This window comes from Cyrtonyx montezumae, unplaced genomic scaffold (genome assembly GCF_038088225.1).
Source record: "Cyrtonyx montezumae isolate F1298 unplaced genomic scaffold, pur_monq_1.0 scaffold_15, whole genome shotgun sequence".
In the NCBI taxonomy this organism is placed as follows: domain Eukaryota; kingdom Metazoa; phylum Chordata; class Aves; order Galliformes; family Odontophoridae; genus Cyrtonyx; species Cyrtonyx montezumae.
Window position 1 is genome coordinate 7555540 of NW_027071881.1, and position 19280 is coordinate 7574819.

Genomic DNA, 19280 nt, shown 5'->3' on the forward strand with positions numbered 1-19280 from the left:
TGCAAGGACTCAGTCTAATTCAGGTGCTGAAGACAGTATGCTAAAATTCAAGGGCTTCTTCTGATGATCACAGGACGAAATTCTACTAATGCCATTCTGAAAGTGAATTTCAGAAGTCTGGTTTGTAATGGAAGAAGGCTGCGATGCTTGCACGTCTTGTCTGCCTGCCAGGTTCCTCCCACCAATCAGCCTAACCTTGCAGGCTGTCTTCAATCTAATTTGAAAGAGGAGCTGAAGTCTACAGGATAACTAAATACCCAGCAATTTTTTTTCACAACTGGAGGCAGAATGGGTGAGAATAACCCCTCCAAGGCAAGGGTGGGCAGGGCTGAGCCCCGATGCCTCTATACATGTGTCTGTCTGCTCCTGTCCCTGACTTGGCCACCAGGGACTTCTGGTGAGCCAGATGTTGAAGCAGTGTGCTAGGAGCCGTGCCGAAGCATGACAGGGAAAGGGAAGTTGGATGCGAGTGAGTGCAGCTGGAAAGGTGCCTGGTCTTGGGTTTGGCAACCCTTGGTAACTCTCATACCAGCTGGCTCTGCACCTCGGAGACTGGGAGCTGGCACTGCCCTCCCCTGCAGTCCCTGGCTGGACAGTGCAGGTGGAGTGTCCCTCTGCAGTCAGCTCTCCCAAGGGGTCACAGAAAAAAGGATATAAGTCACCATTTGCAAGCACGCTTTTATGAGCTATCTTTTTCAGTGTTGTGCCAGTGTTTTAATTCTGCTCTCTGTCCTCTATTTTTTTTTAATCAGGCAGTTTGTGTCCTGCAGCACAGTGGCTCCTTTACTTCCTCATTTGTAAATTCCTACCAAATACCGTGATGGATGAGTGCAGCACCTGAGTCCTTTTGTGGGACTGTGCCAACACGCTCTTGAGTTGTGTGTATTTGCAAATGCTTCTCATCTGATGTCCAACCATAATTTCCTGGAGTTTTCCACTCATACCTATTTCCCATGTGCTTTAGGAGAGAGAGTGGTTTGTTGGTTCTCCATTTCTTTACAAATAAAAAAAGAGGAAAATTAGGAGTCTTTTTATTTTCTCAGGTAGGAGTAGTTTATTTCAGTTTCTGAACAAATCAGAACCAGTGCCTTTGGATGTCTTTATAGTGGATAATAACTGAATGGTTGTTTCTAAGGGTTTTTGTTTTTACTGGTGATGGTTATTTTAAGAGTATGAAATATTTTTAACTAATAATTGTCAAATATAAGATAATAAGGTTTTATTCTATTTTATGATATAGGGTTTCAGCGATGGCAATTAAGGAGAACTTGTATTATTGCTATCAGCAAAGATCTCCAAACTTAATAAGGATTTGCAAGATGATTCGTTGTTCTGGGGTTAATAATTTTATCCTCATTCACTGTATTTCTGTGGAGTCTTTGGGACATTTCTGAGATCATAACTTCTCTAAATGCCTTGACAAGTAAGATGCAGCTATTAAAAAATACAGCATTAAAACAAAGTCATCTGAGCATATTGCAGCTCCTTAATCCAGCTGTTAAAGACACCATCTGATGAGCAGAGTACCATATTTTTTTTAAGGTCTAGTTATGATAGCCTTAATTACAGGAAAATATTTCTTCAAGCTCCCTAGAAGATGTCAGTGAGCGCAATCCCAGAGGTTAATTATTTAGTGAATACAGACCACTGCTGTTCATAGAATATGGGCATGGTAAGCACATCAGAAATGGTGCATTTTTGTAACGGTTGTGTATTATATTTCTGTTGCTTACAACTGTCAACACAAGGACAGAATCATTTTGAATGTGACCGGGCAGCTGTCTCTGTGAAGCCTATAGATAGCAGCTTCCTTGTGTAGAACATTTTCAGCTCCTTCAAACAGATTTATCAAGCATCTTTACTGCCTCAACACTGCCAGCTCAAATGACTTCTCAAGGAGCTTCAGTTATGCAATCCTTTAAGAAATGCATTGTTGTTTTTTTCTTCTTTTTTGTTTATTTGCTTTATCTCTTTTTTTAGTAACTTACAGAAGCAGCTAAAATCCAGTGCAGAGCTCCAGTGTGTTTTGGGAAAAACTTACCCATTTGTCCACCGTGACGAGGCTTTAAATAAGCTTCAAAACTTTCACCTGCTGTGCAGGGCAGCAGGACAGCACAGGTCAGAGCAGTGAGCTCGGGGGGAAGGGGTGCTTTGTGAGTGAGGAGAGGAGAACCTTCAGAGACAGGAGCTGGAAATAGCATTTGTTTGGCATAATTAGAATAGCACCTGTAATTGTGGGATCTGAGGTCTGCTTGACTGAATATTCCTCTCTGATGTATGCTAGGAGACGAGCAAAATCCTGAGCTTGTGCCTTGTCTCTGTGGATAGCCACTGGAACAGGAGGTAGCTGAGCAGAGCTGGGTAAAAAGCAAAAGGATCTTCCCAAAGAATTTCTGCTCGTTATTGCTGCAGTTCTCAGCATGGGAACTTTCAGTAATAAACACTTGAAAGGTTTCTTCAAAGGGCTTCCAGGCTGTATGAGAAGCTCCATCTGGAAGAAGTCTCATGATACTTCAGAGTGTTTTGTAAATACAGGCTGGGGACAAATTAGGCTTTTCTTAAATTGAATTCTTGCAAAACTTGCTTTCTAACAAGAACTTACAGCAGGCCACGTTAACGCAGGGCTGTTTACCAAATTGCATCCCTGGTGTAAAGCCTTTTGGAAAAGGTACAGTTAGCTTGTCATCCCTATAAAGTCTTTTACTAACACAGTAAGTTATAGGTCTTATGGGAATGTGCTGTAGTTGGTTCTTTTCAGGTCATGTTCTTGGTCTTGGATTACTGTGTGAAACTATATACGATGCTTCATACTGTTTGCCCGTGGATTTGTTTTGTGCTTCAGCAGATTGAATAGCATTTCTATTTAAATCGTGCTTCACTCCAACTAAAACAATTGGTGTTCTGTAGTGTCGGGGGATTCTGGAGGTAACAGGAACACTGTATGGTTTGATTTACTGACCCTTTTAGCCATCATTAGGTTTCAGCCCATTTTTTTCTTGCTTTCTTTGAGTTAGTGATGCTTCATCAGTTACACCAGCCCGTGACAGTGGCAGTGTTCTCAGCACCAGTGTCTCCTGATGGTGTATCTCGGTCAGAGGCAGTAGCATGCTTGTAGCTCTGGTTTTCCATCAGCAGTGCTAATGCTCCAGGGACACCAGCATTACCAAATCTTTAGAGCTTTGATGTATTTCTTTCACAGGTTTTCCATCTTCAAAATGCTTCAGTTTTTTCTAAATATGATTACTTTGTGTGGTTGTTTATGACTGTGTGCTAGCTGCCTGCATCAGACAAAACCTGCCTGTCTGGAGCTCTTACTTGTCTGTACGTTCCACTTAGCCCTTCTAGCAGAGTAAGAGAACATGGAGCAAGAAAAAGCAATGAAAGCTACATAAATCTTACATAGATTGGAAACTTTGCCTGGTGTCATCTTGATATTTTTTTCCCCCTGCTTGTGCTCTTATGAAATCTCAGAGTATTTCATATATAAACGTTGAATCCTACAGCCTTCCTCCTCGTCCTTATCTCCCCCAGGAAGTGACATTATCCTCACCCCTTCTTTGTAGGTGAGGAATTGAAGGTCTGAGTGGTGAAGTGATTTGTCCAAGGTCAGCTCCTGAGCTAGTAGCACAGCCATGAATAGACAGATACATTCTTGCTCTCAATTCTGCTAAACAAGACCGTGCCCTCCTGGTTTCGGTTGGTCATAACTTGTTAACTATTAATATTTGAACATAAGAACGTCACAGAAGAATTAATTTTCAGCCAGCCAACAGGTAATCCTTTGTTACACCAGCAACTGGACACAAAATACCTTCTGTGCCCTTGTGGGTCCTGCCTGCTGTTGCTTGCTTTGTCTTAGGGAAGATGTGAGGACGGCTGAGGACTACTAGAAACAGTTATCATTTGAGCGTGGGTCTTTGTTGTTCAGTGGGATGTGGCAGGTACTTGCCTGAACGTTCACCTTTGTGATGAAAATGCAGACAATGGACTCGATTCTTCATTTGTCTCCTTATATAGCAGTGATAAAGCGTCCTGATAAAAGTCAGACTTCAAAGCCTAATCTATTTTAAAAGCAGTTACCAACTCCAGAGCACTCTTCTGTTTGTTGAAGGGGAGAAGTAGTTCCACTGAAGTCCTCTGAGAAGTAAGAGAAGGGGATGCTGCGTCGTGCTAATCAGGAAGTCATCTGTCTGCAGCTGGTTGCTTTGCTGCTTACATGGCATAGCCCTATAAAGGCTACATAAGAAGCTTTGTGATGAGCAAATGTCAAGGGCAATTAATTCTTCGGCAGGCAGCTGTTATTATTAGGACAAAGAGTGGCCAGACATAGAAGGAAAGCCTTCAGCCGATTTATTGTTCTCTACCTTTTCCATCAAAACTGCTAAGTCACTCAACCCCCAGTGGTGAACTTCTGTGCAGTGAGGATTTTAAATCTGCCATCTCCTTTTTTTTTTTTTTTTAAAGGAGGCCTTGTGTTGGGTTTAGAGCACAGAGGGATAGCTCAGAGGAAATACTTGGGAATTCTTCACCGCTTTAATGCTATCAGCAATAAGTTGTATGTTGGGTTGGTAACATAATAACGTGGGCTGAGTTAAACCCACTTCAGACTGTTTTGCTCAAAATTAATTGCTGGAAACTGCCCACTTTTAGGCTTGATTTATTACCTTAGCAAATTTATTCCAGGCTTGCTGCAGTGCATCCGTGGGTGTTCTAAGCATGCCCACAATGCCAGAGAATCAGGAAGGATGTACTTAAAGCCCCCTGATTTATCTAATAACATCTTTAGTGGTTTGTTGGGTTTTTTTTTGTGTATGTGTGTGTGTAGGTTTAGAATTGTAATGGGAATGCACTCTTTGGCTGGATAAAGAGCTCCTGTGTGAGACTGCTAGCACTGGCTCTAGGGACATGTGAATAGCATTTGGAGCTGAGAGAGGAGATGCTCTGACCAGCTGCATAACTTGTAAATGTATGTTTTGGTTTTGTATTTAAGTCAGTTAGGTACTTAAAAGTGACATCTAAAATTTCAGATGCAAACGCTCACGACTGTGTCTTACAGAGGTGGCATTCCCATCCCCTTTTTGGCAGCTGCTGCCTCAGTTCTCAGCAGAGCTCCCATTCTTGAGGGCTCATTTATTTCTGAAGTGTACGAAACAAAGTTGGTTCTTCCCAGATTTCCTGCCCTGAGGTGTTGAGGGCACGTCCTGTGCTGGGGAGCTGGGACTCCTGCAGGTCCCACACAGCCTGTGTGTTTGTGAGTGCTTTCAGTGTGGGTTCTTCTGCTGTGCTTTTTTTAGGCTGTACCATAATAGATGATCTTTGTATGGATTTTTTTAGAATGCTGTTCTCGTGGCGTTGCAAACCAACGACATAATTATCCCATCCCAGGCATCACAACCCCTCACCCTTGTCGCAACATGGAAATTGCATGTAACGTGAACAGCAACCAGCGTTGCTGCTCCGGAGTGTTGGAGCTAATAATAGAAATGAGAAACCTGTTCTTTGTGAGCTAAATAAAGGCAGACGAGACTCGATAGAAAATCACCTCCGTGTGCACGCTAAGTAAAGGAGGTCCCAGTGTTCCTCCTGCTGATCACTCTTACCACCAGGCATTGCTGTATGTAAATAGGATCAGAGTTCCTGTGCTGTGCTGGGAAGAGCCAGTCCTAAGGCAGCTGATTTCCTCCAGCCGTCGTGCTTCATTAGCAGGCACACTGCTGAGGCCTGGAGGTGCTGCGTGAGCAGAATACTCAGCTGCTAATTCTAGGAAATACTCTTAGTGACGGTGCAGTAACACAGCACCAGTGGCTTTCGGCATTACTTGGGGGGCTGGAGCTCATCTTGTGATGATATCACTTGGAAAAAGGTATTTATTGCTGATCTTCTATTTAAGTATCTTATAGATATGTTGAATTCTGAATTACAAGGGTCAGAGGCTGTATGCTCCCTGAAGCTGTTGCATAATCCTGCTGCTTGAAGCAACATTTGGTATCAATTATCCAGAAAAATGTTATGGCAAAATGGTTTTTCAAAAATCTGCAAGCACAATTGTCCTTCCTGGGCAGCAAATCAAATGTGGACACAAGTGATGGCTGTCATGTGCTCCTCAGGCTCCAGAACTAGTCTGACAGCTCCGTGCTTTCTGTGGAGAAGTTTCTATGCTCTGGATCTTGGGTGGATGCTTCTATGCTGATGCCTCCTCTCCATCCTTGGTAAAAGCATGAGTGCAGACTTCCTGGGCCTAAGTGGAAGAAATAGGCTCAGGAGGTGTATTTGCTCATTGCCTGTTCCTTGGACTAGCTGATGTGCAATTCCATTGTCACTGGGCTGTTTCTGATGTCTCTGTGTGGTCCTGCAATGGTAGACACGTCTTATGCAGGACATTGTTACCCCTGATGATAACTAATGGAAACTGGAGGTTTCAGGCTGCATCAGCAAGAGACACCTGGAAAAGCTAAGTCAGACAAATGGGGAATACAAAGGTGTGCATAAATTAAGGGGTATTAAACTCCTCTCGAATGAGAAGGTGTACATTCAAGTGGCCTTGGTTTGCTATAGATTAATTAACCTTGGGATTTATCAGGTTTAATTAAGCTACAGTGAGTTAAAGCCACTTTACTCTTGATGGAGAACATTCACGAGGGAGCTTAATTCCCTTTTAACCTTATGCAGTGCACATAGACTTCGTGCTTCCTGTGGGTTTGCCCTCAGCGTTGCTTAGAAAGGGTTTGGAAACTTTGAAAACTGAAGAGCTCTTATCCTTTGGAATCCTGGCTCCACTTCTTCGGAGGAGCTAGACAGAATGGACTTAGGATACAAGTCAATAATGGACACTCAGAAAATATGCAGTGCACAAGGGTTGTGTGATAAACTCCAGGGGTGTTCAAGTCTAGATTTGAAAAGCAAGTAAGGGGAGAAACATTAAAACCTTAGAAATGGGAAAAATAAAAGTGTCAGGGCTATTAAAATCTATATGGTAAGCTTAGGGAAGGTCCTGCTGTGGGATTCTGGTGCTGTCTGACAAAGACTTGTAGGGTTTACAAGTCTTGGACAAGGTCCACGTTCCAATTTTTCTATAGAAAAGGACTCTGATGTATGTGACTGTAAATTGCTTTGCTAAATATCTCTTCATGGGTTTCTTTTTTTCCTCTTTTCCAGTAACTGCCCTTCATTTCTGGCTGCTGCTTTAGCTAGAGCAACTTCAGATGAAGTCCTTCAGAGTGATCTTTCAGCACACTACTTACCAAAGCATGTGGACAATGCTGATGGGATTATACGTAAGTACATCTGTACATAATAACATATGATTTTATGCTGTGTGAATCTTTCTCCTACACCATATACCAGAGTGTCTTGCAGATAATTCATAGGTTTTAAATTCACCAGTGCCTCCATCTAGTCTGACCATTTGATTGGTACTAGATTTTACCCACGTTAGCTCCTGCTACCAGTTAGCTAAGCAAGGACTGGCTTCATTTGTAGAGTCCATCCTCCATTGTGATATAAAAAGATGAAGAGCATTTACCACCAACCCAAACAGCACTAGAGGCTACTTTCTTAGTCAAAGATTTCTTGTTTTTGGCTCCTAGCTTGTCTAATTTCAGCTTTTACCATTATCTTTTTGTTGCTGTTGTTCCTTTCTCTAGCTGTACTTGAGGTTTTTTTTAATTTCTCCTCTTAAGACCAGCTCTGAGTCACTCCTTTAAGAGCATCTGTATAAGGACTAGGACTGTATCTGGTGGCCCTGGATTCCTTGACAAACACTTGTAATGATGTGGTCCTGCTGCTTGCTGGCAGGCACAAGTTGTTCTTCTTCATCCTTAAAGGAAAGTCAAATATACGTAGGAGGAGATTACTGAAAATAATTCATGATTAAGTTTAGTTTTTACTACAGCTCTTCATTTATTTACTTGTTTTTACTTTCAGCAAAGGGTAGTGCTAACATATCTCATGCTGAACAGGAAAATTTCCATTTATCCATATATCTTTGTTTAGCTATCAAGATTTTGGCAGCATCCAGCTCAAGGCTGTGTATTTTCCATGTATTAAATAATTTCATAATTCTGCTGACTGAACAGACTCAAAACTTTCTGGGATGCTCATTACAACAGAGAAATGCTCCTAATGCTTGCTGAGAGGAATTCTGCCATTCCATCTGGAAAATACTGTTGCCAAGCCACTTTGTCCACTCCCTCCTTTCCCAATTGCAAAAAGAAATATATGCTTCTGGGGGTAAGTAAGAGGTATAAAACTGGTTATTTGAAGATGAAGATTCTGGTGAATATTTCAGAGGCCTTTGGAAACCTGAGAAAAAGAAAAACATGTGATGGGTTCCCATTAGTAGGTATTGCTGCCTCCTCCTGCTGAGCAGGTAAATGGAATAGATTTGTCATTGTTCTGGCTGAGCAGCCTTCATTAATTTCAAATTGAGATCTCAGAGACTTGCATAAATATTTGACAGTCTCCAAGGCAATGTTGACTAAGCCTCCATACTGAATATCTGAAGAGTTCTACCATTAAAAAATTAAAAAAAAATCACACCTACAGAAATTTCCATTTAAATCCATAATACACAGATGCAAACAGAGATTGGGTGGCATGTGTACAGGCTGTATCTAGCAGACACTAAAAGTTTGAGACTTCAGACAGGATGTTGAGCTCAATCATCGTAATGAAGGTACTATAAGTAAAATACACTTTTGCAGACTCATTGTGAGGCACTAAAATATGAAAAGGGAGAGAAAGGCAGAGAACGTATTCTGGACCATGGTAAAGCCAAGGCTTTATATAAATACTGTGATTTCACACCAGAACTATACAAGGTTGCTCTAACCAAGACCCTGAGGTCATTGACGAGTCAGATTAAGGAAAACCTGGTGATGTCAATAAACCTGAGTTCTGAGCCCTGTTGTCACACTGCCCCAATTTTCAAGAGTTCTTAAAATTTAAGTGCTAAAAAGCAAAATCTGATTACTGGTATTCTTTACTCTGATATTCCTCTAAACCATGTCAGTGGTCTTTAGGAACAGTAATGCCTGAGCTGGATTTCCCACTAGCAGTGGTACAATTAAGCACTGCCTCCAACACCAGGGATTTTGGAGCAGCAGGAGGGAAATGAAATTCTCCATGACACAACCACAGTGACAGCTGAGTCAGCTCTGGCTCAGTGCTGCAGCATTAATGAGTGATGAGTAATTTACAGCTGTGAGGGGGTGGTTTGACTTCTGTGGGCCTTTCTCCTGTTTTAACTCAAGAGCAGTTATTGATGAGGCTGACACTATGCGTACTCCCTGCTGGGGAAGGGTATTTAGGATCTCAGCACAGCAAATCCATTTACTGCATTCTTCCTTCAGAGTGATGCTCTGAATTGTAACAGCCTCATGACATTGAAGAGTGCAGTGCTTCCCATGACATATGCCCATTGGAATAAAAAAAAGGTAGAATAAGTCTATGGAGTTTCCTTCTGGAAAATATAATTTGGGCACTTTAGGCTGCTTGTGTTCCCTCTTTAAATATGTTTTCCAGCAAAGAGATTTCTAGTGACACTGGTGGGAGTGGTATAGGTGTTATGGGAGAGGGTATGCATTACGGTGGTGGTGGTGGGGTGACACGATCGCTCACTTTGTTGTATTTTATTTTCTTAATCTGTGTGACCAAGAAGATAGGACTCCTTTAGATCACATACATAGCTTATTTCCAGCTTAATGACTGCTCTTGCAGAGCAAGCTTGAACCAAATCATAACCAGCAGAACCCAGAATATATTTGCTCCTAGAGATCTTGGCTTCCAGATTGCTACAGCCCATGTCGTGACAGAATAGTACTATTTCTGTGGACTGAGAGATGCTGTAGCCTCTCCTCTGCTCCTTGGGACGGGCTGTTCCTCTGTGAGGGATGATTGACCTTTAGGGATTGTTCAGCTGTGAAGATCTTTGGCATTAGTGAATGGTCGAGATAAAGATTTCAGTAAGTTCAGCTCTGATGCTTGCTTCCTGTTTCCCTTCCTTGAGCTTCAGAGTAACTGCAAGTGCCTGAGTTTTCACATTTAAAAGTGTCTATTTGTCAACAGTGGCAGTACAACGTTTTCTTAAGTGTAAGACCTTTGCAGTTTTCTCATTTGTTTGTGCAGACTTCTTTGACACACTTTTGATTCATGAATTGGACGATAATATCACGAAGCTGAGTGTACCTGGATGTGTATACTACTGAATGTGTACTCTGCTGGAATAGCTTAAAGTAATGCTATTAATTCTGCAGCTTATTTACTGTACTGCCTCAGCTCTGCAGCAAGGTGGTGCTTTGAATGGGTACTCTGGTCTAAAACAGCACCTGGCTGGAGTGGTTTGTGCTTTGTGTGTGATGCTGTAGGCCATGAAGTCCTCATCAGAGCTGCCATAGCACGAGCTATACAGAGGGATACAGAGCTACACAGGGGATCAAATGCTGTGGGAAATGCACTGCTTTTCATTTTTCCTGATTCTGCAAATGAGTTCCCCAAAGGCACGGGGGCACGTTTAAATTAAAAAGACAAACAATGAGCTTCTCACTGATGAATGCTGATTATGGTAAGATTGGCTTCCTCTTTTCGTGTATCAGCAGCCAGGATTTCCCTGCTGACATCCATCTCAACTACTTGGCAAAAATGGTTTTGTTTCATCTTTGTAATGTATGCAAGAGGAAAACTCTCAGTAACGCTCTCAGCCTTTTCTTTGTGGCTTCTGTCTTCCCCAGAGATTGAGACAGTGAAGCTAGCCCGCTTGGTTTTTAGCAAACTCCATGAGATCTGCAGCAGCTGGGTGAAAGACTTCCCACTCCAGCCAAAGCCGCACCGCTACTACGAGACGTCCATCCACGCCATCAAGAACATGCGGAGGAAAATGGAAGACAAGCATGTCTGCATTCCAGACTTCAACGTGCTCTTCAACCTTGAGGTAACAGGAGATGATGTGGAAGACAGACACGTGTGCTGAATACACGTGCTGTTCACGGGGGGCCTAGGCTGTCTTCTGGAGTGAGAATGGAAACCGTGCCTGTGAGGGACCTGGGGAAGATGGGATGTCAGGAGGCAATCCTGGTCCTAAGTTAGCTCAGTAGATTCTGTAGTTATAGCAGCTGTGTTTCTATGTACTGTATATAGAACAAAAGAATATCTGCCACTTAATGGAACGCAGTACGTATCCTCTCCATCCTGATGCAGTCACTAGCTCAGTGGCTGAGGAAGTGAGCTGCCATCGTGCAGAAAGCATGATGTAGTGTTATTTGGTGGAACTGTGGCCAGACCTCTCTTTATTGGCCATCAAATGCTCATGCTTGCTCTTCCTTCGCATACAAAACTGGACAACGAGGAGTAGCAAGAGGAAGAAAGTGGCAAGAGCTTTACCATTGGGATCAGACTGCTGCATAATTGATTCTTTATTACATTTTGTCACTTTAATAACCATTTTCTGTGCCCTATCCAAATTCTTACCTTTAAATGATATTAATGCAAGCAGAGGCAGATGTTTCCTCTGCCTGTCAATTGTCAGCTTTCTTATTTCAATTTGTGTTGGAGCCTGTTACTTAAAAATTACAATGTACAAATACTCCAGTCATTGAGCTGGCTGTCAAGGTTGAATTGGCACTGATGGTGGGTTGGTGTTGTATGTATGAATAGGCACAGGAGTTGCTGTCTCCGGGTGCAGAGCATTGTTTCCCTGTTTGAACAGATAAGGGGAAGCAGAGAAAACTTGACTCTAAGATGAGTGGTTTTGCTGTACTTGATTTGTGAATGCAATTGCATTCAATCATCTGATGAGTGAGTGGATATGGGGATTTTAAAAACAGGCATCTGAAGTGATATGGATTAGAATTAAAAGACAAAAAAGGAAAGCAGAGGTTAGCTGGCTTCACATCTTAACTGTTCTGGCATTTTATCCCTGGTGGATTCCAGACTCGATGTAGGCTTCACATAAACTGTACTGGATGTTCTTCTTCACTCTGTGATTTTAGCAGTCACAAAAACTCCTGCTCTGTTTGATGGGAATGGCACTTCCTATTTGAGTTGAGTGACTGAGCTGTAGCAAATGGAACATAAGGAGCACTGAGAGAGCTATACAGGTGATTCTTGCAGGGCATCTCCCACCGTTTGCAGGTAGAATTAATTCCCAATGAACTGGGAATTTTTGTGCATACTTCCCTTTGATGGAAGTGAAAACAGTCTTAGTACTTTGTTGTTCCAGTGGAGAGTGCCTGTAAGTGCAATTTAATGCTGGTGAATGCTCACAGAGGACATCACAAATCTCAAGTTCAGAAGTTTTAAAGACAATCCAATTAACCGTTTGTGTTGCTTTCTCCTCTAGTTGTTTTCTCTATGCTTCCACTGACAGGACCAAGAAGAGCAAGCCTATTTTGCGGTGTTTGATGGCCATGGGGGAGTGGATGCTGCCATCTATGCCTCCATCCATCTCCACGTGAACATGGTCCATCAGGAGATGTTCCAGCACGACCCAGCAGAGGCACTGTGCAGAGCTTTCCGGGTGACGGATGAGCGCTTCGTCCAGAAGGCGGCCAGAGAGGTGATGAGTTACAGGGGAAACAAAGGCTTGGCTGTGGAAGTATTAACTGACCAAGAAAACAAAGCAAAAATACAACCAAAACTTGGGTGAACGTCATGCTAGTGAGAGGGGCAAAACAAGTTTCCAGCACATCAGACTATGGTACAAGACTTTGTTGGCAGGGGTGCACTAAATGCTGTGCTGTGCACAGCGTGAGGTCAGCAGAGAGCTGATCCCACTGGTGGACTTCTTCATGTTCCATAAAATCTCACCCTTGCACTTCTTACAACATCCAGCCCACTAAGAAGGATGCTGCTATTCTCTGTTTGTATGCTAACTAGGTTTAGTCCTCGGGGTATTGTGGTTTGTGGGTTTTTCCCTCATTTCTACAATGTAAATCTTTCTTAGCTCGAGAAAGCTAGAATAAACTGACTGGTTCCTCAGACTCCTGAACTCATACTGGGGCCTGGAGTGAGTGGAGAACTTGATCCCCAGATAGGAATCTGTCAGTTCAAACAGTAGCAGATCTGAGCCCGGCTTCTGAAACAATGCACCTGCATTTCAAGGCAAGTCACAGGGCACAGATCAGTGACACACGCTGGTTCTGAGGGGCTCTGAACGTTCAGAACAGTAACAGAAGTCCTGCCCTGTTTCTCTTTGGGAACAGGCTGCATGCACGTTAGCAGATCGATGTGTTCTGTTCTTGAGTTAAGGAGGAAAGTGCTTTGAAATGGTTCCTGTTGTCTTACTTAAAACTACAAGCACTCCTTTTTCCCATCCAGAGCCTGCGCTGTGGGACCACCGGGGTGGTGACTTTCATCCGAGGAAATATGTTACATGTGGCTTGGCTTGGGGACTCCCAGGTTATGCTTGTGAGGAGAGGCCAAGCTGTGGAACTGATGAAACCCCACAAACCAGACCGAGAGGTGAGCGTGGTCTGTCTTTAATCCACCTGGGCAGTGTTCTCCATGGGAGCTGAAGGTATCACCGTGAGATGGGATTCACTGAGTGTCATTTTGTCAGTGCCCCTCAGAGAGGCAGTGTGTTGCAGTTCATCTGCTTTGGCTGGAAGCTAGTAGGGATTTGTGTGCAAGCCCTTTGCCCTCATCTCAAGGGGCTTGCAGCCCTCTCACTGCTGTTTGTGAAAACACCACGTATTTATTGAAGCATCCAGAGGGAAGCACTGAGAGCTCTATTCAACCAACTCCTGGGTTGTCTTGCTGTTTAGGATGAGAAGAAACGCATCGAGGCACTTGGAGGCTGTGTGGTCTGGTTTGGAGCCTGGAGGGTGAATGGGAGCCTGTCAGTCTCCAGAGCTATTGGTAAGAACGAGCTTCAGTTCCTTTTTCACCCTTCCTTTTCCTTATAATTAAAACCAGTTTTTAATAGTAATCAAACCTTGAAATCCAGCTGAAGATAAACTGAGAACTGTGTGCACCCACCTCTGTTTTTGAGTCTCTAGCTTGAGGGGCTGTTGCAAGTAATTTCTAACGTGAGGAAGAGAGAGAGCCACTTGCTCCATGTTGCATTAAGAAAAGGGCTTCCAGTGCTGCAACTGCAAACCCACGGTCTTGTGTACGTGTTGTTCTTCCACAGGGGATGCTGAGCACAAGCCATACATCTGTGGGGATGCAGACTCTGCCTCCACTGTCCTAGATGGCTCTGAAGACTACCTCATTTTAGCCTGCGATGGTTTCTATGACACAGTCAATCCCGATGAGGCAGTCAAAGTGGTGGCTGACCATCTAAAGGAAAATAATGGTGACAGCAGCATGGTAGCACATAAATTAGTGGCATCTGCTCGGGATGCTGGTTCCAGTGACAACATCACTGTCATTGTGGTATTTCTCAGGGACATGAATGCAGCAGTCAGCGTTAGTGAGGAGTCGGAGTGGACAGAGAACTCTTTTCAAGGTGGGCAAGAAGACAATGGGGAGGATAAGGAAAACCATGGAGAATGCAAACGGCCGTGGCCGCAGCACCAGTGCTCAGCACCTGCTGACCTAGGCTATGAAGGACGAGTGGATTCCTTCACTGATAGAACTAGCTTAAGCATAGGGTCCAGCATTAACCCATTTGATGATCAAGGCTATTTAGACCTGACAAAAACGGAAACTAGTATGCCTAATAGTGCCAAATTCCTGCCGCCAGTTCAAGTGTTTAGCCCTGGTATACCAAAGAATGCAAGTCTGATGAATGGTTTAACAGCGAAGAATGAATCACCAGAGAGCACACCATCCATCTGTGGACAGAGCAATCTCAGTTTGCACGCTGCAGGGCAGAGCATCTACAGGGTGAAGGGTTTAACCCCCATCTTCTTTGGGCTGGAAGATGAACTGTTCAAGTCCTTGGGAAAACGAGCTGCGTCCTTTCGCTTCCGATCGTGTAACGGGAAGAGGCGACGAGGAGCCAGGCTCAAAGCAAAGCTTCACACGGCGCTCCTGGCTCGTGAGCCTTCCCACACTGAGGGGTGGGCTCTGCCCCTGCCCGTCCGACGGCTGTTGGTGAGACACTCCCCGTGCTGGGGGCTGCCCAGTCCTAACCCTTACAGTGAGAGCATGTTTTTGGTGCGGAGACAAAGTCGTTGTATAGCAGATGCGTACCATCATCGATGCTGTAAGATGTAGCTGTCTCCCTCGTGTTTCCCCTTCAGAGTCCCAAAATAGACATTCCCAAAATAAAACTGGCATCGTCAGGAAGCGGGGGGGGGGGGGGGGGGGGGAAAAAAAAAAGGTGGGCATTTCAGAAGTGTGCTACAGTCCCCTGCGAAGCTCAAACCATGTGTAAATAGACCTAGGAATTAACAAATATAGTTGTTTCAATCTCCACAAGGTCTGGTGGTGGTGCCACCCGAGCAGTGCCACAGCCACCTGCACTCACAGCACCCAGTCACACTCACCAGGGAAAGCTGAATAGCTGGGTCATGGGAGCAGACACTGGGAGGGAACAGCCCTTGAAACTGCAGGAAGGTGAACCCACCTGAGATGCATCTATGGAGCAATATGTGGAGAAAGGTTCTGGTTTAGAACTGCCAATGTTTTTTAGATTTGGGGGGGGGGAAGTTTCCATAGAAGTCCAGGTTGTGTGGGTTATTTTGTGTTCTGCTGTTCTGCTTTCTGTTTATTTCAGGCTATCATTAAGATGAATCAGAAAGTTACATCCACTTTTGCAGGTAAAAGACTAAAAGCCATACAGGGTTTTTCCAGGTAACTTAGGAATGGACAAACTAAGCTCCTGCTACTCTGTTCTCAGACTCCCATTGAGGTACAGACTCATAATTAACCTATTTTTTTTTTCTTGTAACATAAAACGTGGAATATGAAGCAAACTGTTTTTGTAGTTTTTAAAACAACACTTCCTATGGCTAGAGGTGCAGCATAGGGAGCTTCGTATATTTCTGGTGCTTTTAGTGGCATTTTTCTTGTTTGTCAGTTTAGGAAACTGTTCTCAATTAGTTTTGATCAAAAATGATTGTGCTTGATGCTTTGAGCCAACCCCTCTCCACCGTAACTTCATCTCAGGTCTTAAAAGAAACCACATCCGTGGAGATGTTCAGTACTGTCACTCACTGAGTCAGACTGGAGAACTGCTTGGAATAACGAGCAGTTCAGGAGCTGTTTGGTTGCAGTAATGCTTTCTAGATGGCAGTGGCATAATTCAGTACGGGGCTGCAGCACGAAGGGCACTCAGGTGCTGTTAGTGCTGCAATCTGATGCTGTCCACAGTGTCCGAAGGGCTGTCCAGAGCACCTGGAAATGCTGCGGATGCCTATGAGCAGGGGAGGTAAAACTGCCAATCCACAGCTCTGCTTTGATTAAACTTGAATTCAGAAGGACCAGTGGGGGATGGCAGCAGCCCTTGCGCTGATCAGCAGAGTGCTGTTGATGAGGCTTGGAATCAGTGCCCACCAGCTCTGCCCGGCTCTTGGGGTGGTGCTGAGCCCTTAAGGAGCACTGAATGAGGACGTAAGTAAGCAGACTGCTCCCATCAGCTCCACTCAGCACCGAGTTTCTGTTTGTTACAGTAAGATGCTGGAGGGGCGTGAATAAAGGAGGTCTTCGTGAGCATTTATTGCACGATTCATTTCAGCAGTAACAGTTTAATAACAGTATTACATTTAGCTAGCACTTGCAGAGTATTTTAATATTAAGTAGTCAGGAGATTATCCAAGGCCAAGAGATGGCCAGGTTTGAATTCTGCCAATTTCTGCTGCTTCTGTCTTTGATGCACTATTTTAAAAGCAATTTCCTGAGCAGTGAGAGGCTCTGTGAGAAACCAGGAGTTGGAGTTGTGGCTTCAGATTCCTTTGATCTTATTCAGACTTTTTTTTTTTCCTTTGAACCTTATGGGATCATTGGCTCTTATCTGTCATCTCAGTAAGCCTGAGCTGTTGTCCGTGTTCTCTTTAGCTGCAGCATATGTTCCAAGTCCCATTTACTGAGGGAATTTGAGAAACGGTGAAATATGCAACTCCAGGGCATCCCCGTGGTGCCTCTGTTTTAAATCATTCACAGTAATAACAGTGCATTGCAGGTCCATCCTGTAGCTGCCTCGTGTGTCTGAGAGAACAGTGGTGTGAGTGCAATTGTGTGTGTGAGTCGATCACAGTGATGCTACGGATGGCAGAACTTCTTCCCAGCCTGCAGGAGCAGTTGAAGAGCTCTGGACTGCACGCGTGCTGCTTGGGGAGGGATGAAGCTTTTTAGGTGTGGATTCACAGATGAGAACTCTGCTACTCATTACCACTTCTCTTGCCAGGAGAACGATCTGCCATCGTAGTTCGTGTGTGGTCAGGCCGACAAAACCCAACAGAACACAAACCATGGTGTAGATAGCAAGTGTTCATCTCGTCACTAAGTGCACATTTATAGAGTAGATAGGAACCATTTGTAAGGTAAGTCCTTTAAAGTTCTATAATATTAAAGTAGTGGTTATTGGTCAGATATATGCTGCTCTCGATTCTACACACTAGACAAAAAAGCAGTGCTTTGTGAAACGCAGTGTTTTAATGCCACTGGTGATAGGAAGTAGTTCTCTTCAGTTCAGAATCCTGTGCCCTTATTTGCTGCTTGCTGACGTAAGCAATAATCCCCTCTGGTAGTAAATAAGTGTTCTGTATCTCGTACTTCGTCTCTCTGGTGACAATGTAAAAAATATTAGGCTAATATTAAAGTATTTAATTGTATTTATTAACCGTTGATGCTGAGATTGTCCGTGAGCTGTGTTCTGTATTTCTATTGTGTACCTTAGTAGTGGTGGAATGTGTAGAACAATTCTTTCCAATAAAGAGCTCAAGTATCCCTTCACATCACCACAACCCGCATCGCTTTCAGTTTCCGCACTGAGAATGTCTGCAGAACTAGGAGGTGTAGTGAAAGCATTTCTGCTTCCTTTCCTTGCTGCCTCTGAGCAGTGGGCTCCGGGGGACCCTGAGTGTCACAGGGGTTCCCTTAACACATTTAGAAGGTGTGAGTGAGCAGTGCCTGCGGGGCAGAGAGCAGCAGAGCAGGGAGCTGTGAAGCCGTGGTGGTTTGCACTGAAGGTGTGTGGCAGTGTGTGTGTGTGACTTTTCTTTTACCTTTTATTGGTTGTCCTCGGAGCCGTTGGGTTCACACTGCGCTGTTCCCACTGAAGGCCGATGGTGAGGGGTTAACTCACACCACGTTTACGGTGGCACACGGTCACAGAACCCCACTCTGTTTCTGGCACAGTGTCAGTGAGCAGCGCGTGCTCCTATGGGCACTTCTGTGTCTACAGATACACGACTGCTGGAGTTCAGGTCCGCTCTCTCGTCACTAAATCCTCCCTCCCCTGGCAGTGCTCTGCAGGAAGAAATAAGGAGCAAGATTGGTCTAAATTAGGGGCTGTCTCAGCACAATTCATTCACTCAGCACTACTCCCGTAGGCAAAGCCATGGGAGGGGACACCCTGGCTTTGTTCATGCCTGTGATTTAGGACTATCTTTAATTCATAGCTTCTTGACCCCAGGAACAAAAGCTTCCTACCCTTGTATCGTGCAATAACGAAGCACCAACGCAACCTCCAAGTGTTCGTCTCCTTTTCCAGTCCCTGATGGTCAGGCAATCACACTGTACTACGTGCCAGCACTAAAGCTAAGGAGCATATAAACCCCACCTCAACCAGTACAGCTATTGTATGTCACGGCTGCATCTCGTGAGTGGTTCTTTTGTTTCGTTCTCTCCTTCATTCTGGAAGAGATCCTGAAATGGGAGCAGGGGAAGCTGGCTGAGCCCACCCTGTGTGCACACAGCCAGCTGTGGGTCAGCACAGTGCCATGTTTGTGACTAACATGTTCTTGACATGAATAAGTTAAAGCTAATCATCTAGCAGTGTTGGGACTTTCCCTCTGCAATTCTGTTCTACAGTTCACGTATGAGTTGATAGTTATAACCATGTATTAGTCCTCCATATTTTATTTATGAAGCTGTTTATACAAAAAAAAACTGTGGAAGTTTTACCAATATCTTAATAAAACAGTAATTTAAACCACGCTCCAAAGCTAGACTGCTTCTTTAAAAGCTCATAGAGACACTTCCACCAGGTGGTGGCTGCTGTCCTCATCGGGGTGGCAGATTTTTCCTTGTGCTGGAGGGAGAAGGAAACACACTTCACAGCTGTGTGAGCACTGGGAAAAAAAGTGCCCACTGCAGCCCAGGAGTGATGTGCTTCATAGGCCCCCAGCTCAGGCTGTAGTAAAGTGGAGCATGGGTGAGTGCTGAAGAGGCAGAGC

The 19280-nt window shown here is 44.2% G+C and overlaps 1 protein-coding gene across 1 annotated transcript in view; it reads left to right on the plus strand.

Moving 5' to 3' along the window:
- PPM1E (protein phosphatase, Mg2+/Mn2+ dependent 1E) overlaps positions 1–15232 on the plus strand; it is a 52507-nt gene extending 37275 nt beyond the window's left edge. Inside the window, exons 2-7 of the mRNA XM_065732047.1 lie at positions 7156–7274; positions 10728–10927; positions 12362–12550; positions 13312–13455; positions 13758–13851; positions 14126–15232. Of these exons, the coding sequence (XP_065588119.1) occupies positions 7156–7274; positions 10728–10927; positions 12362–12550; positions 13312–13455; positions 13758–13851; positions 14126–15156 (1777 nt within the window). The 3' untranslated portion in view covers positions 15157–15232. The remainder of the gene's footprint in view (positions 1–7155; positions 7275–10727; positions 10928–12361; positions 12551–13311; positions 13456–13757; positions 13852–14125) is intronic.
- Positions 15233–19280: the final 4048 nt, after the last annotated feature.